Below are 26,026 nucleotides of genomic sequence, written 5' to 3'. Positions count from 1 at the left end.
CTCCCTCTTCCTTTTCTCTCTTTTGCGTGCATCCACTTCTCCTCCCCACTGAGAACGCATGAACCAACAGGGTGGCGTGGTGTGGGGGACGTGTTCCCCTCGCAATTTTATTTTTGCTGCCGCTGCTGCTGGTTGGTTCCGGCCGAAACCCGTCAATGGCGTCTCTAGCAGGCTCCTGCACACATCTGGCGTTACTCTCACTGCCTTCATGTGTGTGTGTGTGTGCGTATGGCGCAGCGGCGGGGACCGAATAAAAGAAACAAACAGGCAAAACTCGCACAGACACACACACACACACACATACAAGCAAAAAAAAAAAAAAAGAAAATTTTTATTTTCCCTCTTCTCCTCCTCGTCCCACCTCGCGCTCTTCTACTTCCATTATTCAGCACACCAGAACCACAAAAAAGCAAAGAAAAAAACCATTGCAGAGGTCACCACCACCGCATATACACATATATATATATACATACGTATATACATATCTTGATATGCTTGTATGATGCGAATTATTTCCTTTTTTTTTTAAATTTACTTTTTATAATTTCTTTTCCTTTTCTTTCTTTCTTTCTTTCTTTTTTTTTTTTTTTTCATTTTCTCTCGCTTATCTTTTTTTTTTCACTTCCTTTTCTTCTTAAAGATATATATATATATTGGATATGCAGTTTTCCCGTTCATGTCCCTTCTAGGCCATCATTTATTTTTACTACTTCTGTTTGCCTGTTCCGTTGCAATTTTCGTAGAACGTAACACACACACACACACACAGAGGTAGTGAATAAGGGGGGAAAAAAAAGAAAAAAGGAAAAAGGAGACATAATTTCATGTATAATTACTTTTTATCTAATAAATTAATGATGCTTTCAGGAGCCAAATATTCGCCGTCCCCCATTTTGCCTCATCTCTTTCTTTTTCTCTCTTTCCTTTTCTCTTTCGCTCTCATTTCTTACGTGTGTGTGTCTCTTTGGCGCTCAAAACCCCCCATCGTCCACGTTAGAGTTGTTCTGAGGCCGACCGACACCCCTTGCACGGCCGCGCGATGGTGCAGACTCGCCCCATGTGGAGTTGGAGAGCGTCGGAGCCGCGCGGTAATTGTCGCCACCGCCACCACCACGCCTTCCACCAATACCACCGCCACCGCGACCGCGGCTCATGCCTAGAAACCGTTCTCCCTCGACGTTTTCCTTCTCCTCCTCAAACCATAGGGGGATATCCTGCTCGTGCTCCTTCAGGTAGTTGTACAGGTCCACGGTAAGGTTTCGGTTGTTCTTATTGTAAAAGGAGGTGGCTGTGCCCTTGTTTCCAGCACGTCCAGTACGTCCAATGCGGTGTGTATAATCGTCCATCTCCTTTGGAAGATCGTATTGAATGACGTGTGCCACATTAGGGACGTCCAGACCACGCGAGGCAACATCTGTAGCGACCAAAATCGGCGTGATGCCATCCTTGAAATCACGCAACGCACGTTCACGGTCAAATTGTCTGCGGTCCCCATGGATGGTGGCGCTCGGAATGCCCTCACTCTTAAGGGCATAGTGAAGTTCCTCTGCAGCACGCTTGGTTTCCACAAAAATTAGCACAAGATCCGTCTGTTTCTGCTGGTAAATAACCTCAAACAGTTTGTCCATCTTTTCAGACTCCTGCACACGCACAATCTTCTGCGTGATATTCTTCGTTGTCGATCCAACGCGGCCAACCGTGAGGAGGTAGTAATGCTGACGAAGATAACGTTTCGCGAGGTTCAAAATCCGCTGAGGAAAGGTGGCGCTGAACATAAGCGTTTGTCGTTCCGTGGTCTGCGGCATATCCGTGTACCGCGAGGCGACAAGGTATTCAATCTGCTCCTCAAACCCCATCTCCAACATGCGGTCGGCCTCATCAAGGACGAGAAACTTTACCCGGCTGAAGGAGACAATACCGCGGTCAAAAATATCCTTTAGGCGTCCGGGACATGCAACAAGAATGTCGTTTTCAAACCGCGTTGGATACGGTGTTCCTCCGTAGACAACATCATAGAAGATATCCGTGCGGAACGTCAATTTGCGAACCTCATCGTAAATTTGTAACGCCAATTCACGTGTTGGAGCCATAATGACGGCAATTGGATAACTAACGCGTTCACGAGCGGGTGATACGCCGTGTTTTAAGATGTAGTGAACAACAGGAACCAAAAAGGCTGCCGTCTTTCCAGAGCCCGTCTGGGCACACGCCATTAAATCATCACCGTTGAGACAGACCGGAATGCCATAACGCTGCACCGGTGTTGGTTGTTTGTACCCGCACTTGGCAACGTTCAAGGCAAGTGCGGGCTCCACGTAAAGATCCTCAAAGCTTTCCACAGGTTCAACATTATTGGGAATAATATCAACCGGAATATTGGCATAGTTATCCAGGGAAATACCTTTTTGTTGATGATGGTGCTCAAAAAGTTGTTCTATTTCCCTTTCGTCGTGGCAATTCTTACGCAAATGTGGGGCACGCTGTGTGCGACTAGGGTTAGTCGAGATTGGATCCTCCGAGACGCGTGGCCGCTGCTCTTGTTCCTGTGGCTGCGGTTGCAGTTGCGGTTGCGATTGCGGTTGCGGTTGCTGCTGTCTCTCTTCCTCCACTTCCCTGAAGTAACCGCCTCTGCCGCGGTAGGGACGATCTCGTCCCCGACCACGTGGTCGCTCGTACGAATCAACATCAAACCGCCCATATTGCGCTGGTGGCTGCTGCTGCTGCTGCTGCCCCTCTGACTGTTGGACGGGTTCCTGCTGGTCGGTGTCGTCGGTTGCTCCCTGCGACCTTCTCTGGGCCCTCCCCTCGAGCTCGCGATCGTCGTCAGCAAAACGACCGCCACGGCCACGGCCACGCCCTCCGCGTCCCCCTTCCACATCGTAGTTATCACCACCACCGCGACGCGGTTCCGAATACTCGTCGCCAGCGTCACGTTTGGGATCACCCTGTCGCCAGTTTGACCATTGCTCCTTCCGTGCACCGGGGCCGTATTGACGAGAACCGCGGCCGCCACCACCGCGACGATTATAATTGTTATTGTACCCGCTGCGACCGCCACGTGGCCAACCACCGCCATATCCCTCTTCACCCTCGTACTCACCGCCACCACCAGCGTCACCGCTGCCACGACGCCACGAAAAGCGCTCGTTCCCTCTTTCGCGATCGTTGTCAGAGCGACGCCACTCGCCATCGCCTTCATACCGTCCGCGCCCCCTTCCGCGCCCCCTCCCCCGTCCTCTTTCCTGGAATCGACCTCCTCTCCATGGCTCCCCAGCGGAGTTCAGCAAATCGCCGTGTTCATTTGTGTTGAATTCACGAGCTGGACTTTCACTGGTGATGCCGTTCTTTTCTGTCTGAGGAAAACTCATATAACAGAGACTTACTCTTCACTTTCCTATTGAATGCCTACAGGCTGCGTTTGTGACTATTATTATTATCACTTGTTCATTGGAAATGGTACGTAAGAGGAAGGGGAAAACAACAACAACAACAACAAAAGGTAATTGAGGAAAAAAGAAATGTCTTTCTCAAGTACATATTTATATACAGGCATTTTCTGAGACGGTATACAGGAAAAAAAAAAAAAAAAAATAATAATAATAATACAAAAATAAAGAAAATTAAAAAAAAGAATTGAATTGGTATTCACAAAAAGGAACACATACCCATAACTATTTATATAAAAACTATTCTTTTCGGGCCTAGGTATTCAATTCAAATTGAAAATGAAAAGAAAAAACATGACTTGCCCACTTTTCCGTGCGCTTTGGAAAATAAACATCAAAACACTACGGACCTTTTCCGCGCTCGTAGCAGCTCACTGCGGAGCGGATGAATAAGAGAGACGCCTGCCAATGCACCTGCCACGCCAAAGCCGTAAAACAGTGTTGGCCATGATCTTGAGATCAGCACGGCGGTGAAGACTCCCTGAAAGGTAGACCCCGCCGATCCGAAACCGCCCACCACACCACTAATTGCCCCTGCCTGCTTTACCATCTTAATGTGCTCCAGGTGGTCCAACAAAAAAGAACCCGACACCAAAGAATCAATAGCAAAGGCAAAAAAACCAACAAAGGTGACCGCCACCATGAAAAAAAGAGCGTTTTCCACAAAATGTCGAGAAAAGACAGCAAGACAACAGCTCCCAAGCACCATACCTACAGTGAGGAGCAAAATGACACGCGTTCGGCCAAAACCATGGAACATCCAGTCAGAAAAGTACCCAGATGCCACAATGCCTACAACCCCACCAACATCAAAGGCACACGTCACATACCCCGCAAACTCGGTGGTATAATTTAATTCATGTACGGCAAAATATGGGAGCCAAAACATAAATCCGTAACGCACAAGTTGATACAGAAAGTACGATGCACAGATACCACACAAACCAGGGAGCTGAATAATATTCAAAAATGTGAGGGAGAAGAGTTCCTCATGGTCATCATAGTCTTTGTGCCGAGGATTCATGCCTTGCTCAAGCGAAGAGCTCGTTGATCTTGGTGAATTCATATACATTTCGCCGTCTTTGCTCAGAGGGGCCGAATTGCAATCACACGACAACTTGGCAAATTCCACACCTCCTTCAACCTGCTGCACCGAGGGGAAACCAGCCGCATTTGGGTGCTCAACAAGTGCCAACAACACCACGCCACCGACTGCCAAAAGAAGCCCCACTTCAGCCTCAACAGCAGTACGCCACGAGAATCCCCTTCCAATCAGAAAGGCCGCAAAGACATTTCCAATCACGCCTCCTGCCGCCATGTTTGTTGACCACCACCCCATCACTCGGCCACGCTCTTTGGGAAAAACCCAGACATTCATTATTGAAAGACATGTGGCCCATCCAGCTGCCTGTGCAATACCGTTTATGGCCCACGCCACACAAAAGGCCGGAAGCCTGGATGATAGTCCCAGAATTGCTAACGCCGCGCTAGACAAGAGAATGCCACGCAATAACATTTCTTTATTCCCACAACGACCCTTTAGGCGTCCATAAAAAAACTGCCCAAGTGCATATGAAAAAACAAACATCGTATCTACAAGCGATGTTTCTGCCGAAGTAAACCCCGTCTCCCGTTGAATATCGGCACGTGCCACAGTCAGAGGTCGACGAACCATGGTGTAGGCGGCGTAAGTGATCCACAGCGTCAAAAAGACACGGAAGAAGCGGATACCATTGTAAGTTCTAAACATTTTACAAGACGTGCTGTCAGCACACACACACACACACACAAAGAGAGAGAAACAAAACAAACAAAAAACAAAAAAATATGGACAAAAAAAGTTTCCACCGTATTTCCTCCCAAAACCCTCTTTTTTATCCTCCCGAAGAGCAGCAGCGGAGTTCAACGCTCACACACACAAAAAAAAAAAAAAAAAAAAAAAAAAAAATAAATAAATAAATCAAAAACAAAAAAACAAACAAAAAAGACATTGCGCAAACAAAAGGGCAGTTAAAAACTTATAACGTGAATCCGTTTCAAATAAAAATTCTGCGATAAATCTTCGGACAGGTCAAACTAATGTCCAACACACACACGCACACACACAAAGAAAAAAAGAAATGAGGCATCCACACACTCTGGACACCCCACAATAAATTACCAGCCAACCAACTTCCGGTCACGCGCAAAAATAAAATCGGCAACACCAAAAATAAGAACGGCAACAAACAAACAGTAATAATAATAATAATAATAATAATAATAAAGACCCATTCCTTTGATTTCCTTCTATACCGAAAAGCCGTTCGCCCCCAAAAGGATATATACACACCCTTACACATAAATTAAGGTAATGCGTGTAAATATGCTTTTCTTTTTCCTGGAAAACTTGTCATTCAATTTTCCCTTTGAACTTTTTAAATACATTCTTCGTATCCCTTCGTTGATTTTTATTTTTATTTTGTTGCCTCTTCTCATTCCGCACCATTCAATTACGCCAAAGGATCGGCTAAATGCAGAGTGTCAAGAAATTTCTGCAGAAGCGGCAAATGCATATCCCAATCCTTGGTTTCTGTTTCCCAGCGAACCACCAAAATGGAGTCCGCACGCGGTATCACGTATGAGCGGCAGCTGTGCCCTTCCTTAGATTCAAACAACTGGATACCCTTAAATCCGCTAATGTCGCACAGTGAACACGGAACTTGTTCCTTGGTCCAATCCGTAAAGTGAAAAAGAACATTGTGCTTCAACTCATCCTCTGTAGAAACAAACTTCTCCCATAGCGGCGAAAGTTGTGTCACGCGTCGAACGGAGAATCGCGGGGGTGCGACGTTCCTCATTTGCCCTGATGGCGGAGCGTAGTGGGCCTCATCACCCAACGGGTAGTACAGCAAAAGAAGATCTTCCGTAAGGATTGGCTCATAAACAAAACCGTTTTTTGGGTTGACGGAAAAGCTGACACCGAGATATTCATGAGAAAATACAACGTTCATTGCATCCTCTTCGCGTGGCCGAGTCGCATGATCCGTGGCTCCATCAGCGATAGGGGAAGCGGACTCTTCTACCGCATCCAGAGAGAGAAGCGATGACAGAGGTGGGCACCCGGGCGCGGAAAGCGGGAATAGCGCATCGATGGAAGTTCCCTTCACAATTGCGTCCAAAGCAGCACTACCAACAACAATCTTATTCCCCGGTAAGACATCTCCTTCGAGAACAAAAAGAGCATCAGATGCGCCCTTATTCCCTTTTTTATTCTTTTCCTCATTCGTGCGCACGGATACAGAGGAGGGAAGGCTAAACACGAGCATGTGACCCCCGTACTGATACTTCAACCTCAGACAACCCCTTTGGGAACCCACTGGGGTGCCGGGCAGACGCACTCCATCTACCAAAGGCACCAAGCGGCACGCATCAAGTAACATTTGTAAATCACCTGAATTCAGTTTCTCTACCGTGTCTTTTTCGTTTTCCGCCCTCAGAGGTGATGTCAAACACTTTGTAAAAACAAACGATAAAATGTATGGCCCATTTCGACCAAAAGCAATAACGATTTCCTCCTCCGGAATGACAACGGCATGGGTAAAGCATCCAGACTCACATGAAAAGCCTACTTCCTTTACAGGCCGTACCGCTGCTCCATTGGTACCTATCGATTTTAAAATAGGCATATCCTGAATATACTGCGTATAAAATGCCACAAGTTCTTCGGTTCCTCTAGGCTCCTGAACAACATGCAGGCGAGACCCATCGCATACAATAAAATTGTTTTTTTCTGATAATACACCTTCTTTGACACTCTTACAATGTAAAAATGGTATAGCAGCCAAATAAGGTGGGTAATAAATGGGCGGTGCGGCGGACCACCCATCTGGGAGTTTTTCCACAACTACTTCCACTGGAACGGCTTGTGCGGCTCGTGGCGTCGAGGAAGACAAGTCTTTCAGAGACTGCGTCTTACTGGCCCCCTTTTCCTTTAATGACGGTACCCGCCTCATTTGTCGATAGGCTGCAAAGATAAACAGGAGAATTCCTCCCGCAATCAAACGCGTCATGTTTGTACCAGAAGAAGAAGAAGAAGAAGACAGCATTTTTTTTTCCTGCCAGTTTTTCTTTTTTGACCGGCTTGTCCCCGTCGCCACTCTCTATTTATTCACGCACCTTTTTCTTTTCTTTTTTTATTTTGTTTTGTTTTTGTTTCTTCCTTGACTTCCCACCAAAATTCCCCTCCTGCCGGTGTTAATGCCTGACTACTTCTCTACACCCGACGACTATTTACAAAGAGACATGACGTCAAGAAGAGAGAACATCCCGGTCATCCAAAAGAAAAAAAAAAAAAGAAAAAAAAGAAAAATAATTCTCCCATAAAGTCGCACAGAAACAGCAAAAGGCATATATGCATATATATATAGAGAGAGAGAGAGAGAGAGAGAAAAAAAAAAACAGCTGATAACCACAGATTTGGGTGAAAATTTACCTTCAAAATACAATATACTTCTACACGTGACAACTTTTTACATCGGGACTCCTCCCTACCCGTGCCCCCTGTTCCCAGCAAAAGTAATCACATGCATTCTAAAAACAAAAAAAAACAAAACAAAAATCAGAAACAAGAAAGAAAAACAAAATGAAAGGAAAAAAATGACACACACACCCACACAAAAAAAAAAAAAAAAAAAAAAAAACGAACAAAAACAAATAAACACTAATAGGAATATAAAATATAAACGCAAATATATTCAGATATTTTCTCATCGGCTAGCACCATGACCGGTTGGACGTGAAATGGTCATCCTTGCCGTGGGTGAATTATCACAAAGCCTTTTCATCACATTCCGGCCACGAACACAACGGCGCAGCTCCTTTTCATATGTACGTAAAACGTTATCCAAAAAAGATCCGGATTGTTCCGCCATTTCAGCCTTCGTTTCGTCCTCGGGACGGTTCGTCCTTATAAATGTCCACTTCTTCTTTTGATTCCCCTTCAGAAATTTTCTCCCACTCTCCCGCAAATTATTCTGTGATGAGTCCAGAACGGGTTTTGGACCTTCCGCCGATAAGCCCTCCGATAGTTTCAAGGAGACTGGGCTCGGCGGTGACACGGAATTGCCGGAGAAACATAACTCCCCACTAAAGTTTTTGAAATCATCCCGTGCGCCCTCAATACCACTACCAGCACCATTACCGTTATTATTATTATTATCATTTGAGCACGTGGGGGTCCCGCGGTGCTTCTTCTTCTTAAAGGAAGGGGGAGTCGGCACATTCCCGGGCCTCCACCATTCAATCGTGGAACTCATCCCCGGCAAAGGTGTCGTGCGGCACATTTGTCGAGCCGATCCTCGGCCAGATATTGTTTCCCCAGAAAAACTTGTTCTAGCCGTTGCGGAAGCGTATTCCCTCTCACGAAAGACACAGGGCACTTCCCGCCGTGGGCGCCATTGCTTTTTTTCTTCGAGTGCCACTAACTGGAGGCTGACAGAAGGGGGCGACGGCGTCCCCTTGCTGCGGTTGCAATTAACCTCCTCAGATGCCACCCCAACAAAGGCACTGGGCTGCGGCAACGTCAACTCCGTTTCACCCAATGGAACGAGACTACCGCATTGATACATGTTTGCAGCAGGCAGCAGCAGTGACCCTTTCGCTAACTCTTTCAAAGAGGAATTTCGACTATCCTTCAGTTCCACTTCAATTCGGGCGCATTCCTCGCACCTTTTCAAGGCCGGGAAAGGGGGAGGTAAAGAAAAAGGAATCGTAAAACACTGAGGTGTTTTTTCCGCATACGCTTTAATCTCAGTTCCATCCGTTTCATCCAAGAGGCTTCTCGGTGGGAGCCGATCCAGACGAAGCTGTCCCGTCTCTTTGCCGTCATAATCAAGGATCTTTACCAAGTGGTCACTTCCACACGTAACGACAGCACTCAAACCGGGAAACCATTTCATAAAAGTTATATAACCATTATGCGGCGAAAGTGTTTGAAGTAAAATCGGAAAGTGCAACGTCCTAAAATCGTCATTCATGCCCCAAAGGGCATATCTACTTCGATTCTCAAAGGAGCAGCGCCGAAAGCCAAATCCCTGTAGAAAAGGACAACAGGAGTATATAAACAAACTTCCTTTTTGATCCGCCACAAATAGACGGTGCAAAACATCATCAAATGATATCGCAGTGGATGCCCCACTCGCCTTTTCATCTGCAGCAATGGCCTCAAGCAGGTTTGTAAAGCCCATTTTTTGCCTTTCTTTCTCCCCCAGTTTTTCTGAGAAATCTGACGACTCGCGATGGGGATATTCTTCTTCGGGTTCGGTTGCTGACCTCAAAGGGGCACTGAATGAGGAAACCTCTGCCTGCTCCCGGCGATCCGGCGAACAACGGGAAAACGAAAAACTTTTGACCGTTTTCCTTCGCCAAAAGCTCGGTGAAGACCGTCCAACGAAGAAAGAGACCAATGGCGTATAACTTTCTTCTGCAGGCGGTGTCGACCAAAGGGTGAGCTCACCATCATCGCTACTCGTAGCTAAAACGGGGTATGTGCCGAGCATAGCCGTTGTGCGCACAGGGACATTCAATTTAACCGAAAAAAAGGTCAATTTTGTCTGCTTGTAATCAACAAAAAAGAGAGTATGTTCATCGCAACACGCAATTAGGCCCGCTTCATCACTCAATGACAGGGCACGCAATGGAAGGCTAGAGAGCCCAATATTAGAAATAGAATGCCCCGAATCCTCTTCATGAAGAAGGGTAAGAAAACCATTGTTGGAAATACTCACAAGCATTTTGTGTTTCATACTAAAGAGCATTTCCTGTGCATTGACCTCATGCATTGCAAAGGTTTCCAACAGAACAAAATTTTTAGACGAGCGAACTTCTACCGTACCCCCCGCTATGGCAAAGAAGAGACGGTTCCGTGGATAGTCCAGGCAGACAGCAATAACTTCTTGCTGCCAATAAGGTACTTTTATATGAAACGAACGATCAAATAAACGTCTCCGAAAGCCATCTACGGCGTCCCAAACAGATGTACGCGCCGATCCCTGAAGAAAAATCGTGCTGTGGTATGGATCATAAAAAGCGGCGTGCACAACCTCAACGTCAGCGGTGTGACCATCGCGGCGATGATTGTATCGAAGACAGTAAATGGCTTCAGGTGAGCTACACACAACTTCCTGCGTATTCGGAAAAAACCCAATGGAACGAATGCATTTAGAATTACCTTTGCGCAAGGCTTGAAACAAAAAAGACCGATCGCTTCTGTTAATTGCCTGATCGCTATACATATAATCTACATCCATATCCTCCATAGCCGTTCCGTCGGCATATAATGTCTGAGAGCACCGAAGTGCACGTAAGTCCCATACTTTCATCATCCCCATACTATCGCAGGTTATTATTTGTGGCAGACCCGGTGCATTGCAAAGTCCAATTACATCTGCTGTGTGTGGCCTTGCTCCCTCGTCTCTGAAGGTAGCCCCGGGAGTCGCTGATGAGGATCGCACATCCCAGAGTAAAACACGATTTGAATAAGACACGCTTGGCAGACAGTCGCAATTTCGATTGTACTCTAGAAACTTAATCGTGTCATGGGGAAGTCCAACAAGAATGGGACGACCAGTTTCAATGTTTGTAGCAAAGAGACGGCAATCAAACCCTGTAGAAAAAATCCACTCATCCGTAACCGTAAAGTCCGTGATGCCGCCGGTGTCAGGCTTATGGAGTACGTCATACGCGTGTACCCGTGATATTTCCAGTAATGACCGTTGCTTGGGCAGCTGCCAATGCACAATTTTCCCATTGCTGCTGCATGTAAAAAAGGAGTACGGGAATTTCCATGGCTGCGTACGAATCCTTCGAATTGTATCTCCCAAATACAATGGGGAAAGCGTTCCCATACGATGCACCGAAACGGCATTCCACCAACCACGCAACGTCTTGTCATTTACTGAATAGGCAAGCAAAACATCTGGAACCGGTAAATATTCAATAAGTTGAGGGTGATTGTTGTCAAAATCCTTGAAACTAAACCGCTTCACCTCACTAAAGTCCTCCTTGCTCACCAATAAAAGCGGGTCTGCCCGCGATGCGATGGCAAACACGGACTTGTGGTCTGGAAGTGTATGGACCAGCCGAACGAGCTTCTCCTGAGATGAAATGCGGGAAAGAGAGTATGAACGCATTTCTTCTGTGATGATGGTAATACTTTGCGTAGCCTCCTCCACAGCCAGCTGCATGATATCGTCCCAGGAGACAAGCCCATCGCTGTCGCTATCAAGCCTGTTAAATAAATTCTCAAATGCATTTATATCCGTCCACGAACCCGAAATATGTTGATGCGACGCACCCATCTTCCACGGGGACATGTAAAGACCGTCCCTGAGCGCACCCAGCGCATCCTTTTGCGGCATCGAAGAAAATGAGTTATTGGGTCTACCTGCAGACAACATCAAAGTTTTTTGAGGTTGTTTCGGCACAGTTCCCTTCACTATGCCGCGCGGACTCATTTGGGGTGACGCAGGCGTTTCACCTCGCGAGGCCAACCAATTACGTTGCGATAAGCCAAAACAATCAGAATCCCCACGCTTCTTCCCAATGTGACGTAACAACACATTGAACAGAGTGTCCATCGTCATGCCATTTGGATAAGGAGCAAACTCCTCCTTGAGAGCCTCCAAGTCATGAATGTTTTCGGCGAGTAGCGGCGATATCTTGCACTTGTCGCTATCTTTTGCCCGCAGGACAATCCCCCTCTCCACTGGTGAGTCAAAACCCCACATCGTTTCCTTCACAATCCAAACCAAACAAACACAACAAAAAAAGGGGGAAAAAAAAGTCAATTAACAAAAAATAAAAATAAAAATAAAATGGCAACTGACGGCATCCCCCACACAAAACATACAGTGACATAGAGAACACCGGACAAGAAACACGAGCCTCAACATATGCATGCATGCATGTTACGAGAAGCGACGGAGAACAGGAGTTGAGGGCCGGCTTCTTCTCTTCTCACGCAATCCTCTTTCCTTCTGACACTCTTTTTCTTCACTCCTCGCAAAGACATCAGCTGACAACACCACTGGACCTTGCGCAACAACAGCAGCTGAAGAAAAGAAAAGAAAAAGAAAGATCTAAAACGGTTTGTAAGAAGAAAAGGAGGAAAGCAGCATTTTTATCTATCTACATGAGGCAAAAATGAAAACAGCGACAAAAACAACAACAACAAGAGGTCATATTGCAGCTAACCACCATGGCGCCAGACGACAACATTGGCGCCATCCAGCTGAAAGTGACAGAAGGAACGTGTCTGGTGAGTCACGTACGTGGCAAACGAACGCCCGTAAATAACATGCCACGTCCCTCCAAAAGTGCTTTCCACATTCTTCTTTATCATTTCCGCAATGTCCCTCAGCGCCGTGCGCTCCAATTCGCGCTCCAGTTCTTTTCTAGCGCCCTCCTCCTTCCTCCACGTGTTGCGTGTGGGAGCCAGCACAAACTTCTTGTACGCCTCCACAGCGATGTCGATGATCTTCTTCAGAGTGTCGTCCGGAACATCAATGTAGACTGCCACACGGGAGAGATTCGCAACGCGCGGGTCCGCCTCCAACTCCGGGCTCATCGCCATGGAGGAGTGGCTGCTTACACGGCCCGTCGAACTCCTAAGGCCGGAACGTCGCCTCCCCGTGACGTTGGATGTACTCGATGCCGCCATGCCTTTAATCAATCACCACCCGCCGCCTGTCCCCTTTTAAAATTATATAAATAAATATATACATACATATTTTATGTATATTTTCCACATCGTGCACGTGTGTGTGCCCGTCATGACGAGAATGAAGACATCCCACGACAACGCCAGAAAGGAAGCAAAAAGAAAAAAAAAAACAAAAGAAAAAAAGAGAGAAATGAAAACAAAAAGGACATCGCACACCAGCAGAAAAACGAGGTCCACAGGCGCCCTCCCGCCCCCCTCAAAAAACAAACAAACAAACAGGAATGGTACGACTTATCTCAACGGCGTTTTCTCACAATAATTTACCGGACACTTCCCCCCCATCCTTTGCGTGGCCTCTATTGTTCGTCTCACAGAGAAGAAGAAGAAAGAAATAATAATAATAATAATAATAATAATAATAATAATTTCCGTGAGCAGCCCAACCCTTCTTTCAGAACGCAGCACCAATGATCACTCCGATAGTGGCGTCCGATACAAAATCGAAAAAAGTTGCGTAAAACAATTCGGTTGTTGGCACCCAAATGTATATATATAGTTATATACTTATATACACAAGTGGCCAATAAACAAAAGCATAAAACCGAAGCATAAGGGAGCATGACAACAACACCAACAACAATAATAACGATAACAGTGATGTACTCTCTATTAACTCGGGGCTTCTTCGGTAAATTAAATCACCCATGTAAACTATTGCGTGAAAACAAGTAAATGCGTGTAGAAAAAAGAAAAGGTAAAATAAATAAATAAATAAACAATAAATAAATGACCGCAAGAGCTCTAAAGACAGCCGGAGCACCCCTCCATTTTGCCATTTCGAGGAATTAAAAATAAAATAAGACAAAATGAAATAAAAGCCGCACATGTATACATTTTTTGTTTTTAATTTTTCTCCCTTCCTCCCCTCCTCCTCCTCCTCTCATTTTCCCCTTTTTCCCTCCCACCACCTCACTTGTACGCATCGATGCGGCAACTGATGACTTTAATTTAATTTATTTTTTTATTTTTTAGTTTGATCTAAAATACACTCAATAAAAAAAAATACGCAAGAAGGAGCACCAACAGACTCAGTTGTGCTTCCCACTCTAGTTGAATATCTTGTCATGATCACAGGGCCCTCTTAAGACTTCTGCGCAGGGAAATGACGTTAATGTCAAAAGAAGCAAACACTCAAAGTAACTGATAAAAATATACATGGAGGGGGAAACGCACAAGGCGGCGGCCTTCCCAGCAGCATCTCTATCCCATGTAATCCATACGAAGGGGAAGCCAGCGGCGCCTTGATCGCCCATCCCCACCGCTTGAATTTGTCCCCGAGGTTTGCCCCTCGGCTGGCGCAGGTGCCACCAACCGCGCGGGGCGCACAAAGCGGCTCAAGAAGACGTTTTCATCCTCAATAAAAATTTGTCTTGGAATATTTCCTGTTACTACGTCCTCCTCTCGCGGTGGCTGTTCATTATCGGTGTCATCGTGTGGGACCCATGGCAGCTCACCAACAAATGTCATCACGTGCTGAGAGCGTGCTTGCAGCGGCCCACGCTGACGAGAGTCTTCCTCCTCGAGGGACAGGGAGCTCAGTGCCGTCGAGCGTGTCAGCCCGCCGTGCGTTGTTGCCGCAATGGACATTGTTGAGGGCGCATCATTCCGCGGGGTCTCACTGCGGGGGAGCTTTCTCTGCATGACGCTTTTGAGAGAAGTACTCTAGCTTACTGTCTTCCCTGCAGAAGACAGGGACACACACGCCACCAAAAAGGCAAGAAATAAGAATAATAAAAAAAGATAAATCAGCAGAATGCAAAGAACACCCAAAAGAAATAAATTTATTGCAGTAAAAGGAGAAATGGAAAAATAAAAGACAGGCCTCACTGTTACTCCGTTGCGCAGACGCTCCGACAATTACAAACGCACTCCTTTTGTAATGAATCACACACACAATACACACGCCCAACAATGTGTGTATGTCTGTTGGGAGGGAAAACAACAACAACGAGCAAAAACTCATGCAAGCATTAAAACGAAAAGGAAGGGACTAAAAAAAAAAAAAAAAAAAAAAAAAAAAAAAAATGAACAACAGCAGCTACACCAATCACCAGCAATAAATATATGCACTTAGGACTCCGATTCGTCCATGCGATTGATGTTGATGCGATATCAATAGGAAACAATGACCCCAACAAAGGAGAGCGGCAAGGGGGTGCCAAAAAAAAAAAACTTTCAGGTCCAGAGCCAATACCCCACCACCTCTCGGCGTCAACACTTCCCAGACCAAAGGCTTCTCCTTCACGAAATAAGAAAAAGAAAATTTTCTAAGCCACGTAGAAAGCCAATATTTTCTTCCGCAAAGTTCAGGCGTCGATCACTTACTCGAGCATAGTCAATCAGGTAGACACGCACATCAGCAGCGTCGTTTTTGCCAACTTCGTCACTTACGCGGCTGACGGCATCGTAAAGCAGTAAAAGAGATGTTGAAACAAAAGCGGTCCTTTCCAATAATGCACAGCCCACTGAGCTGGTAAAAAAAGAGAGTAGTTTCTCAACGTGCCGACAGCACGCTTTCAACCGCGCGGACAAGACCTCACTTTCGCCGCATTTATTCCCCGACTCTTCTTGTTTCATGCTGACCGCAGAGGAAAAAAAGGCCCGCAAACAGCGTCGGTGATCTTCTTCTGTATGTAAGAGATATCCTATGTCTTTTTCACACGTTTCCCTTTCAATGCATTGCTCGTTCGATATGGTGCGGTAGAAGTAGTGAAGAGCACCACACAGACGAATGGCTAATGGCTGGATCAGTCGCTTTTTTTTTATGCGAGCCATCTTCTCCGGCGGCGTGTGTGGAGAGTGACGGATGTACCCGATTTTAATGTCTGCCACACATGGTAGAAGCATCCCGTCTGTTACATCGATCAAACAGACCGACCAGCGAGCTGTGTCCATAACTTCACTGTAGCCATGGGTGTGAACACTTGCCTCTCGCAGTTCTTCGTGAAATGCTTCCAAAAAAGGTCTATTTTCTTCCTTTTCCACAGTTATCCAAACGCCCGAATTTTCTTCCTCAGGAGATAAAACTGCCACAAGTTTTGGCGCCATTGCAGCCAGTTCACACATCGTCTCGTCAATTCGAAGTGCCATACCAAGGTACATGAGCACTTCCCACCCGGTAGACTTTTTCGTAATGGTCGCGGAGTCGTTGGGAGCCTTCGGTCCTCGTTGAATAACTCCCTTGTGGCCGCCAACGACAATGGGCTCGTCTTCCGGTGCGTGGGAAGCCGACTCACAAGTCGCCATCAGCTCGTGTCTAATAACTAAATGGTTTCAAGCGCGCCCTTTTTTTTTTTTTTTTTGCTGTGTGCGTGCGGGCAAAGTACTAGAAAAGAAAAAAGCAAAAGGATAAGAGATCAAAATTATCACTGCACAACCCAGGAGGAATAAACGCAGACACACAAAATTGAAAGTCCATTGCCGCTGGCAGATGGAGGTAACATTCTCAAATGGTCCTTGCTGAAAATGCCTGTGCGTTTCGTGGTTTACTTGCGTATGTGTGTAAGTGTGTGGGCCCATTCTCAACAGACACCGCTGCTCTTGCGCTGTTGGCGGTATGAGTAGCGATGGGGAGTACCGGGTCAATAGTTAATGGCATAAAGCCGCTTTCGGGCCACTGGGTTGATTAGACGCTGGATCCAATCATGCACCCCCCGCGTTTTCCGAGGCAATTTTCTAAGAACCGCAACAGGTGTCTCAAAGAGCGGGTCATTTTGCAGCTTCTCCTCCGCGGTAAAGATGGGTTCCCGACCGACAAATTTCTTTCTTTTTGCCTCGTCGCTCCGGCAAGAGGCCGTTGTGCTGCCAATACTTTCACTCACTTCGCTCATGTCTGAGAAGTCAATTTTATCTTCATACTCACACTTGTGTCTCTTTTGGGGGGTTTCTCCTTCTTCGTGCTGCTGCCGCGGCTGTGCGTCCCCTTCTTCCCCCAGATCATACTTGTCACTCTCATTGCCCCCCAACAGAACTTCACTTCTCACGTTTGCATCGCTCAAGTATGGCCCATCATCGCCGCTGTTTTTCTCATCATCATCATCGTATTCTTCGTCGTCGTGATGCCGCTGAACCGCCACCACCACACATTCGTTCGGCGGAAGATATGGGATTTCCCTTTTTAGAAGCTGGCGCCACGGAACGGGATTTGAGTTCGGCGCGACAAGCTGGATGTAGCACACCGTTGATTTTTCCGCGTCCTTCTTCTTCTTCGCGGGCACTGCTGTTGCAAAGACAAACTTCGGTTTGCTGCGGTCAAAGGCCATAATAACACGTCTTCGAGGCAACAAATCCGCTACACCAAGACGGCCCTTGCTTCGAAGCTCCGCCTTACTAAAAGGCGAAACCTCCAGCCCGCGTGAGGCGCATAATATTTTTACTACCTGGAGCAATGGGGCCTCGCGCAGATCCATCGCCGCGGTGTTGCTCTGTTGTGTCAATATCTCCGTCTTCACTCCTCCTTGCGAGAGTATCCCTGACTGTGTACTTTTTTGCTGCTGCTGCGTCATGGCGTTGTAGTCTTCACACACAACGCTGACGGCCTCCTTCGCCTCTTCAATCGCGATGGGGCGCACCTGCAGCTCGCTCATCACCATGTTGAGTCCATGTAGCGGAGAAAGATGCGGCTCGCAAACAATGCCCCAGTAGCGATGCACCCGTTTTGGGGCAAAACGCCCCGGAAGACGTTTCGCCAAGATCTCCGCCCTAGGCGGCTCCAACAGGTGGCGCTGGTCGCTGATAGCCCCGACGATGCGTTGGCTGATGCGCCACGTGCGTGCGCGTTCCTCCTCGTCTTTCCACGGAGGCGGACAGGCCGGGATGTTGTGCCAGTACACTTGGGTGCCAAACTCTGGCATCAGCAACAACAACAGCCCCCACCCCTACACCTCTTCCGCAAAATGAACGTGAAACAACCAGCCAACCAACAACACAAACACAGAAAGCACGCAGATATAAAAAACAATAACCACAACAAAACAAAAAACATGTTTGGTAAACAACAATCCAAAAAAAAAAAAAAAAAAAAAGCAGTACAATATAATGATCAACGAATTCAATTCGCATACACACACTGAGAGAAATTTGGTAAACTCCTATATGTATATTGTCTCACGCAGTTTTGGCAAGGTGGCGCGTCACATCCTCAAAATTAAGTTTACCATCGTGGTCGCCGTCAATAATGGCAAACACATGCGACAACACCGCCAATCGTCTATCACCATCGTCCTGTGGCATCGTCGATGAATCATCCCCGGCCTGCTCCACCATAAGACCAGTCGCTGATCCTCCGCTCATGGGCGGATAAAGCCAATCTACCTTCTCCGTGGCGATTAGGTCGTCAAGCGTCACATACCCCTTTGACCCGGCAAGGGCGTGAAACTGCAGCCAATGACGGGCTCGCACAACACCAGAGAAAGCACTGTGCATGTCTACCGTGGCATATTCTCCATCTTCCTCTGCAACACCAAATCCGACCGCGTCCGCCCCCATTGTATCATGATATGTGACGGCAAATCGGACAAATTCCTTCTCATTAATTCGTCTTCGCAGAGCGGAGAAATGAAAACTCTGTGCCAGAGGCGTGCCACCGTCATGATGCTTATCTTCCTCCGCAAGACCGCCACTTCCTACAATCCCATCCTCTTCTCCGGTAGGGCCCTCATTCCCACCTGTGCTCTTGTCTTTTTTGTCAAACAGCATGTGCACAACGCTCTCCTCTGGCCACTTTCCCCAAAGCACGTACCAAGCAAGCCGGAAACGGGAGATAGAGAGGCCATCATCCAAACGGTAGAGGGCAAATACACACTGCGCGTATTTGCGCAGCTCCCCGCTGGAACGATACATGACGCTGCCCTACAAGAGACAAGAATGCAATCAAAAACCAAAAAAACCAAAATAATTTAAAACAAAAAACAAAACAAAAAAAAAGTACAGCAAACATAATCAACACACGCATTTTTTCCCCTCATTTTTCTTCTCTCCATTTCCCGGAGAGCAACAAACAAAAAACATAAAATAGTAATAATCATAATAAAAAAAAGGCTCATTTTTCTGTTTGTTTCCCTCCCTTTCATTTTCCTCTTGTACCAAACACATTGTGGTGCTGTATTTGGGCCTCCAAAGTACATTAAAAAAAAAAATAAATAAAATGCATCGCTACAGTAAAGAGAGCGCCATGCGCGGGACCCAACTCGCAGCCCCTTCCGTCACACACTTGATGCTCACTCGCGTTTGCTCCTTCCCCTCTGTCCCAAAGGTTGGAAAAATTTGCTCCCATTCCCCACCGGAAGGAAACAAGTTAACAACAAGAAAAACGGCCAGAACTGTGAGCTGCTGCTACACTCCTCTCCCCTCCCCCCCCTCTCTTTCCCTCATTTACTTCAGAAAATAATATAATTTCAAAACAAACAAACAAATTAATGGTTCACCCTGCCGGCTATCATATCAGAATTTTCACTGAGATAATTTTTCTTCATTTATTTTCTTTCCGAATGGATGTGTCATTCAAACCACCGCTAGCTCGAATTGCGGCAACTTCTCGGACGGTGCGAGGGATGGCGCCAGAAACGAGTGCTGCTTCAATCGCTTAAGCTCGGGCTTTTGCAGCGCCTCTTCCGTTTTTCGGACGTCATCCTTGATGGCATCCACAAGTGCTTCCAGGGAGACAAAGGCCCCCATCTCGCGAAGATCTCCCAGGACGAGAATATTCACAACAGCACCGTAGAAATCCTCAGCAAATTCATGTATAAAATACACCTCTGCTGTGAGATCCACCCCATGGAAGTGTGGGTTGTAGCCAATAGACATGGAAAAGGGATATGGCCCCTCACCACAGTTTTCCTTCCCAGGAATTGCGATCACGCTTCCCCACCCAAACAACACAAGGTTCTTGTACGGCTTCAACTGCGCCCTGACGTTGTCATCAAGCTCCAGGTTGGCTGTGGGGAACCCGAGCTGCGTGCCGCCCCGACCATAGCCGTGTATCACCGTTCCGGAAAGCAGAAAAGGCTTGAAGGCTTCTTTATTCGAATGATTTTGCATGTGGCTCTTTTTTAACTTCCCCCCACAAAAAATAAAATAAATAAATAAAATAAAATAAAACCAAAACCTTTTTTTTTTTGTTCTTTTTGCGTTCGTAATGAAAAGAAAAAAGGAATGGTGTGAATGGGCACAAGTCAGTATGCATGTGGGCACAAAAATCGCAGCTGTTGTCCCCAAACGGACGCCATCACCGCAGGATTTACTTGACAGGCATTCACATTAGAAATATACAAATTCACATATGCGTACAAAGAAACAATAAAAGTGCAAAAGGCACCCCCCAACCAAACTGTATTAAGAAAAAAAAAGAAGAAAAAAAAAAAAAAAGAAAAAAAAGACAACAAACAAACAAAACATAATGGACACAAGTGCGCCAATAAAAGAAAAATATATGCACACAGACAAATAAGAAAAAAAGAACTCCAAGAAAGAAAAGAGAAAAATAAAAACAAGCGAACAACAACAGGCAAACTTCTCAATGAAAATAAACCAAAAAGAAAACTCGACGAGAAGCCACGCCACAAGAAACTCCCAGGGCAAGACGAGTAAGGAACCGATTAGTGAACGGGGAAATACATCTCCCACACTTCTTCCTTTGCGTCTACCGGGGTTATGCGCCTGCGTTCTTCTGCAAGACGTTCCCACAGAGACAAAAGTACTACATTTTAATTTCCCCTCTTTTTTAATTTTCGTCATGCATCCTCTTCTTTTCTTCTGGCGTTTCTTCGCCACAGACAGGCGGTGAAAGCATCAAAGAAGCAAATAAATGCTCACTGCCGCGGATTCACAACTGCAGCAGCCCATTCGCACCAAAAATCAAAAATCAAAAAAAAAAAAAAAGAAACTGTCAAAAACAACTAAAAAGAAGTGAACGCCCACATTAGAATAATAATAATAATAATAATAATAATAATAATAATAATAATAATAAAACATATAAAAGAGGGCATCCCAGACATTTTATTTTATTTTATTTTGTTTTTCCCTAGTGACTCAATCCAAATAAATGTGTGCGGGGGACCACAGCAAGGCGGACCAATGTGCAGTGTACATTAAGTCTTAGAATGCTCATAAATGAAGAACAACATCAAAGTAATAGCCAATAAAAAGTAAAATGGAGAGATAATAATAATAATAATAATAATAATAATGAGACGTATACATGCGGCACCACCCTCGGTACATTAAAGAGTGTAAAATGATCCCATCAAACTTTTATGTCAATATTGTAAACCAAAAACACAAACTGACACAACGCAAAGAAGATCAAAATGCAAAAAAAAAAAGAAAAAAAAATGAATGAATGAATGCGCAAGCAAATAAGGCACACGGCCAAAATGGCAAGGGGAGAGTATGATTCTACATTTGTATTCCCTCCTCCCCTTAAAAAAAAAAAAAAAAAATTAAGCAGAAAATTCCTCAATCAAACCTTCTCCCCCTTTTTTGTTTGTTTGTTTGTTATCGTTTTTGAGTTAATCTACACTCGCCATTTACTACCAAAATGATATATATATATATTAATCTGTTTGTGTGGCCGTAAGGAAAGCAAAGAGAGAAAAATACAAGTTTTTTTTTTTTTTTTTAGTTGCTATTTTCCCTTTTCATATGAATTCAGAAGAAAAATAAGGCATAAAGGGCTCTGCTCCTCTCTTCAACTGTGGATAGAGCTAAATTCCCTCCAACTACATATGTGGGCAGTCGGGTTCAGCCTACCACAAAGAGATGAAACAATAATTCCGTCGCTGATGGACGAGAACTCGTGTTCCTTCGGAGACATAGGCTAATAAAGTCTGCGGCCTGAGAGTCCATCATGTCGAACGGCACCTGAGGGCTGAGGACACCACGACGGACCTTGTCAACAAAAGTATTGACATCATTCAGTTCCTCCTCGGGCCACGGGAAGCGGCCTGAGAAGCAAAAGCAAAGCGTGATACCCAGTGCCCATATGTCGTTTTTCGGGTCAACAACTCCTGAACAGGCCTCTGGCGACATGCACGCGGGTGTTCCAAAGCAGTTTTTGAGTATCACAGTGCCCGTCGCAGAACCCGAGTCATCCGATGTGTGCACCACACTTCGAGGAGCAAAAATGCCTGCGGTAGTCGCATTTGAGGAGTTAGAACAAAACTCGTTTCGCTGCATGGCAAACACCACAGCCCCACCAAAGTTACTGAGCTTACACACGCCATCAATGTTGACTAGCACATTGTTTGGGGAAATGTCCCGATGAACAACCTGACGCTTGTGCAAATACTGAAGTCCACGAAGAATATCACCCGTATACCGTCTAATGGTGTTATATGGAAGACGTCGAAATGTCCTCACAATCGCAGAAAGAGAGCCCCCAGAGACAAACTCAGCAATGATATATAAATACTCGTCCTGGAAAAAGCTACTTATATAACGAACAACATTTTTGTGACGCAAGCTAGACAGCATTTCAATCTCAAAGCGTACACTTTGGGCCCACGAGTTATTTTCACCCCTGTCACGGAATGGGTATTTCTTTACGGCAACAATGTTGCCATTCGGGTGAAGGCCGCGGTAAACCGTGCTAAAGGTTCCACGACCCAGAGGCTCATAAACGTCAAACACGTATTTACTTCCCTCATTTCCGCCATCGTTCTTGCTGCTCTCTTGGAGATTATGAACGTCTGTCCAATGATGGGGAACAGCTTTGTTGCCAGAATCCACCTCAGAAAAGGTGACAGACGCTGCTGTTGAGCGAGAAATATAGCGAACGCGGACCTGCTGTGGTTCACCAGGATCACATATTGACTGAAGTGGTATTGTCGAGGTTCGTTTAACCTCAGCGTCATGAGTGGCAATGACCGGTGACATGGGGACGGCGAAGCTGGGATTGAGTTCTGAAGGGGTATTACTCGAGTAAAAGAAATCGTCGGCTTCAGTGATGCTGTCACAACGCACACTGGGTGTACGGATGTGCGTCTCACTGAATTTTTCACTCCTTAAGCCATTTACTTCGTGCCCATCCTCAAAAAAACGAGCCGCGTGATAATCTCGCGTAACATTTTCTTCGTTGCCCTCATTGTTCCCAGAAACTTCACGGCGGCGATGTATACACTGCTGTTTCTCCCGCACACAATATTTATCCAGAAACCTCACCGCCTTTGATTCCAGAGGCTCCCAACGCGGTTCCTTACGCACGTAGTTCTCTGTGGAGGAAAGAATTGTATTAATCGTTCCCTTTTCCTGCATCTGAAGGAAGTACTCACATAGACGAAGTAATCGGCTCACGTTGTGGTCCATTTCCACAATTCCAGCCAGTTTTTGTGCGGCGTCTGCAAACTGTCTTCCACACATTAAACCAAAGGCCACCGTTAACGGCTTGTAGTATTCCCGTTTGGTGTCAAGGTCTTCTCCCTCCTCTGGTATTTTGAGCTCATAGAGATAGATGCGATCCTTCCCACGAATCGTCTCCCTGCAGATGACATCCACCGGCACAGCCATCATGCAAACACGAAAGAGATCATAGCACGACTGAAGCATAATCAACGGGCAGTGGAGAATCATGCACAGCTCCGCCACACGGTATGCCAATTGAAGCTCTTCCCCATATAAATACGCAAAACGGTGAGATCCAATATCGCTTACACCAATCATAAGCAAACTCATATGCATCGCAATGCCCCAATTCAATGGTGTAGATGAAGCAGCCGCCCACTCGGATTCAAGCTTAGACAGTTCTGACACTAGCCGCAAGGCACAATTACGAGGTTGAAACAAATTAACACAATTGGTACCGGACGGGGTGTAAAAGACTACAATCACAGAGTCCAGGCAAATATTAAATGAAAAACCATTTTCTTCCTTCGCCACACGTAAAACAATCCGTAGAAATCGTTGTGACATCTCCCGCACTTGATTTACAGAGTCTCTTATTACAGAGGCATCAGAATTCAGCTCAAGTTTTGGTAAAAATAAACGACAAACCAGAAACGTTGTTTGCTGAAGCGAAAAACCGTAGTCATTCAGCATTGTAATCCGCGTTTCAGCAGCCTCAGAAACAGCGCATTCCCCACAATTCCCCACAGGCTGGAGAGCACGCTCATTCTCAGCCGTCAATGTCACGCTGCTACTCGTGGAAAGAATCAGGCTAGATAAACTCCTTGCGGGACACATAAACCGCCGGTGAGGGGGACTCAATTTGTTACTACTTCCCCTCTGCCCCGCTGTTTGCGTAAAACCAAAGTGGTTTCCACTCCCATGAGAGCGGCAAAGCCCACTGGTAAAAGTCGCCGCTTTTTTTTTCACAGAGAGAGGTGAATGTGCTTGGACCTTTATTTGAAGAGGATTTAAGTCTCCAGCAACTGCAAGAACATCTTCTTGTGGTGGGGAGGTCCCTGAGATGCGGCCGCCTTTTCTTTCCATGGTGGACACGGCAGTTGAGCTGTCGAGGCTGTGACCAGCCAAAACAGCCGATATGACATCACTCTGCACCGTGCTTGGAATGTATTTTTTGAGTTCATTCAGAGTATCCCCCAACAGCACGACTTTTTCGACTATCCCTTGAGAGAGCACTTCTTTTTTATTATTCTCCCCTCTGTTACAGTGCCAAAAGAAAAACGATGGAACGGGTTTTGGAGCCCCCGCCAACTGCTCCGGTCCGAGTGGCTCAATCTGTGTCAGCATTGGCGCTGCGCGACGGATAAATTCAAGCGTCTGTAAATAATTTAAAATTACACAACGCCAAGAAAATAACCACAGAATAAATGCACCCCCAATCACAATAATGATTAGAGCTAACAGAATCCCCATTACGCATATAAAACCCTCCTTTGAGATTGGGCCAATTTGACGGTGCTGCAGCTCCAAAAAATTTCGGTCACAAAAAGAATCATCGGACAAGCTAGCACCTACATAATGATGAAGCTCTTCTGCCACATTCGTGCTTGCCCAGTAGTGCAACCCAAAGAGCAATGCGATGAAGACAAAAGGAAGTAGAACCAAAGATATAAGCATGAAGTAAAGTCTTCGATACAGTCCTCGCCCGCGGACTGCTGGTTTAGGTCGGCTCAAAATGTAATGCCTTAAGGTAATGTTCGGTGCCGCCGTGTCCACTTCATCCCTCATGTAAGACGATCCCATATAATTCTCTCCGGTACTAAAACGAGAAAACGCCGGACTAAAGAAAGGCGTTTCTGAGCTCGATTTCACGTTGGGTAGCAACCGTTTAATTTCTAACTCATCACGGCCTGGATTTGATGGCGCAAACTCTGACTTAACTGCGATGGCTGCACCATCTACAGGACGTGCTTTTGGTAAGTGCGAAGACCCTGAAAAATTTGCCAAGGGAGATGAAGACATCATGACATCTCCATCAGCAATTTTTTGCTTGGACTTGTCCCGAGGTTCGTTGGAACGGGTGTCTGAATGAATGCCTCTATCTCCATCTGGGCTACGGATGGGTGAAAAAAACGCCTGCCTCAAGAAGAGTGCTCCATGCACGCTGGCCTGCCCATCCGTTGTTTTGCTCGAGCTAATCGGGCCACAAGGTCGCGTTGAGACGGCAGAAGACGATGTGGGTGAAAAGGAGAGAATCTGAATCTCTTCATTTCCGGTTGGCGGCCTAATCGAGCCGTTGTTTTTCTTCAACTGGAAACCAGACACGCCGTTTTGCTTTTTGGAGTCCGGCGGTACTTCCACAATCCCTAAGCCCATGGGGAATTGAGAATTTGATGACCCAAAGACAGACGAACTTTGCGTGGATGTCCGAGAAAAAACACGGGGTTTTTCCCCTTCACTACGGCTTCTGTCCATC

At 46.1% G+C, this 26,026-nt stretch overlaps 10 protein-coding genes across 10 annotated transcripts, besides 40 other annotated features; all 10 read right to left on the bottom strand.

Annotated features, from left to right (window-relative positions):
• Window positions 1–8,006: part of a sequence feature (heterozygous, Esmeraldo-like haplotype) that runs on past the window's edge.
• Window positions 278–305: a microsatellite.
• Window positions 309–338: a sequence feature (AT_rich).
• Window positions 448–485: a microsatellite.
• Window positions 545–619: a sequence feature (A-rich).
• On the bottom strand, window positions 972–3,368 carry Tc00.1047053510741.180 (ATP-dependent RNA helicase, putative; the record flags this gene model as incomplete). The annotated part of the gene is made up of 1 exon (XM_811931.1): window positions 972–3,368. One exon carries the CDS (start codon window positions 3,366–3,368, stop codon window positions 972–974), a length of 2,397 nt encoding a protein of 798 aa, XP_817024.1.
• Window positions 1,097–1,147: a microsatellite.
• Window positions 2,528–2,594: a microsatellite.
• Window positions 2,711–2,730: a microsatellite.
• Window positions 3,477–3,496: a microsatellite.
• Window positions 3,574–3,633: a sequence feature (T-rich).
• Tc00.1047053510741.170 (uncharacterized protein) lies at window positions 3,781–5,196 on the bottom strand (the record flags this gene model as incomplete). The annotated part of the gene is made up of 1 exon (XM_811930.1): window positions 3,781–5,196. One exon carries the CDS (start codon window positions 5,194–5,196, stop codon window positions 3,781–3,783), a length of 1,416 nt encoding a protein of 471 aa, XP_817023.1.
• Window positions 5,217–5,236: a microsatellite.
• Window positions 5,366–5,432: a microsatellite.
• Window positions 5,678–5,712: a microsatellite.
• Window positions 5,939–7,534, bottom strand: Tc00.1047053510741.150 (hypothetical protein, conserved; the record flags this gene model as incomplete). Its single annotated transcript, XM_811929.1, has 1 exon — window positions 5,939–7,534. One exon carries the CDS (start codon window positions 7,532–7,534, stop codon window positions 5,939–5,941), a length of 1,596 nt encoding a protein of 531 aa, XP_817022.1.
• Window positions 7,508–7,528: a microsatellite.
• Window positions 7,606–7,650: a sequence feature (A-rich).
• Window positions 7,765–7,797: a microsatellite.
• Window positions 7,854–7,876: a microsatellite.
• Window positions 8,007–8,377: a sequence feature (areas merged during assembly that could not be assigned to a particular haplotype. This can correspond to areas where the two haplotypes were merged or to regions with more than two copies in the genome that were merged during assembly.).
• Window positions 8,021–8,146: a sequence feature (T-rich).
• Window positions 8,195–12,214, bottom strand: Tc00.1047053510741.140 (hypothetical protein, conserved; the record flags this gene model as incomplete). The annotated part of the gene is made up of 1 exon (XM_811928.1): window positions 8,195–12,214. The coding sequence occupies one exon, from the start codon at window positions 12,212–12,214 to the stop codon at window positions 8,195–8,197; it is 4,020 nt and encodes a 1,339-aa protein (XP_817021.1).
• Window positions 8,378–14,014: a sequence feature (heterozygous, Esmeraldo-like haplotype).
• Window positions 12,281–12,302: a microsatellite.
• On the bottom strand, window positions 12,676–13,146 carry Tc00.1047053510741.124 (hypothetical protein, conserved; the record flags this gene model as incomplete). The annotated part of the gene is made up of 1 exon (XM_811933.1): window positions 12,676–13,146. The coding sequence occupies one exon, from the start codon at window positions 13,144–13,146 to the stop codon at window positions 12,676–12,678; it is 471 nt and encodes a 156-aa protein (XP_817026.1).
• Window positions 13,181–13,230: a sequence feature (AT_rich).
• Window positions 13,303–13,352: a sequence feature (T-rich).
• Window positions 13,540–13,575: a microsatellite.
• Window positions 13,771–13,803: a microsatellite.
• Window positions 13,907–13,937: a microsatellite.
• Window positions 13,998–14,026: a microsatellite.
• Window positions 14,015–14,182: a sequence feature (areas merged during assembly that could not be assigned to a particular haplotype. This can correspond to areas where the two haplotypes were merged or to regions with more than two copies in the genome that were merged during assembly.).
• Window positions 14,152–14,180: a sequence feature (AT_rich).
• Window positions 14,183–26,026: part of a sequence feature (heterozygous, Esmeraldo-like haplotype) that runs on past the window's edge.
• Window positions 15,202–15,234: a microsatellite.
• Tc00.1047053510741.110 (hypothetical protein, conserved) lies at window positions 15,451–16,455 on the bottom strand (the record flags this gene model as incomplete). The annotated part of the gene is made up of 1 exon (XM_811927.1): window positions 15,451–16,455. The coding sequence occupies one exon, from the start codon at window positions 16,453–16,455 to the stop codon at window positions 15,451–15,453; it is 1,005 nt and encodes a 334-aa protein (XP_817020.1).
• Tc00.1047053510741.100 (hypothetical protein, conserved) lies at window positions 16,791–18,062 on the bottom strand (the record flags this gene model as incomplete). The annotated part of the gene is made up of 1 exon (XM_811926.1): window positions 16,791–18,062. One exon carries the CDS (start codon window positions 18,060–18,062, stop codon window positions 16,791–16,793), a length of 1,272 nt encoding a protein of 423 aa, XP_817019.1.
• Window positions 18,213–18,233: a microsatellite.
• Tc00.1047053510741.90 (hypothetical protein, conserved) lies at window positions 18,316–19,050 on the bottom strand (the record flags this gene model as incomplete). Its single annotated transcript, XM_811925.1, has 1 exon — window positions 18,316–19,050. One exon carries the CDS (start codon window positions 19,048–19,050, stop codon window positions 18,316–18,318), a length of 735 nt encoding a protein of 244 aa, XP_817018.1.
• Window positions 19,065–19,153: a sequence feature (T-rich).
• Window positions 19,333–19,356: a sequence feature (AT_rich).
• Window positions 19,711–20,247, bottom strand: Tc00.1047053510741.80 (riboflavin kinase, putative; the record flags this gene model as incomplete). The annotated part of the gene is made up of 1 exon (XM_811924.1): window positions 19,711–20,247. The coding sequence occupies one exon, from the start codon at window positions 20,245–20,247 to the stop codon at window positions 19,711–19,713; it is 537 nt and encodes a 178-aa protein (XP_817017.1).
• Window positions 20,276–20,307: a microsatellite.
• Window positions 20,544–20,601: a sequence feature (T-rich).
• Window positions 21,132–21,178: a microsatellite.
• Window positions 21,205–21,229: a microsatellite.
• Window positions 21,370–21,398: a microsatellite.
• Window positions 21,631–21,654: a sequence feature (AT_rich).
• Window positions 21,952–26,025, bottom strand: Tc00.1047053510741.70 (protein kinase, putative; the record flags this gene model as incomplete). Its single annotated transcript, XM_811923.1, has 1 exon — window positions 21,952–26,025. The coding sequence occupies one exon, from the start codon at window positions 26,023–26,025 to the stop codon at window positions 21,952–21,954; it is 4,074 nt and encodes a 1,357-aa protein (XP_817016.1).

Source organism: Trypanosoma cruzi, genomic scaffold (assembly GCF_000209065.1).
Source record: "Trypanosoma cruzi strain CL Brener 1047053516851 genomic scaffold, whole genome shotgun sequence".
NCBI lineage: Eukaryota > Euglenozoa > Kinetoplastea > Trypanosomatida > Trypanosomatidae > Trypanosoma > Trypanosoma cruzi.
This window is presented reverse-complemented; position numbering and strand designations above follow the sequence as displayed.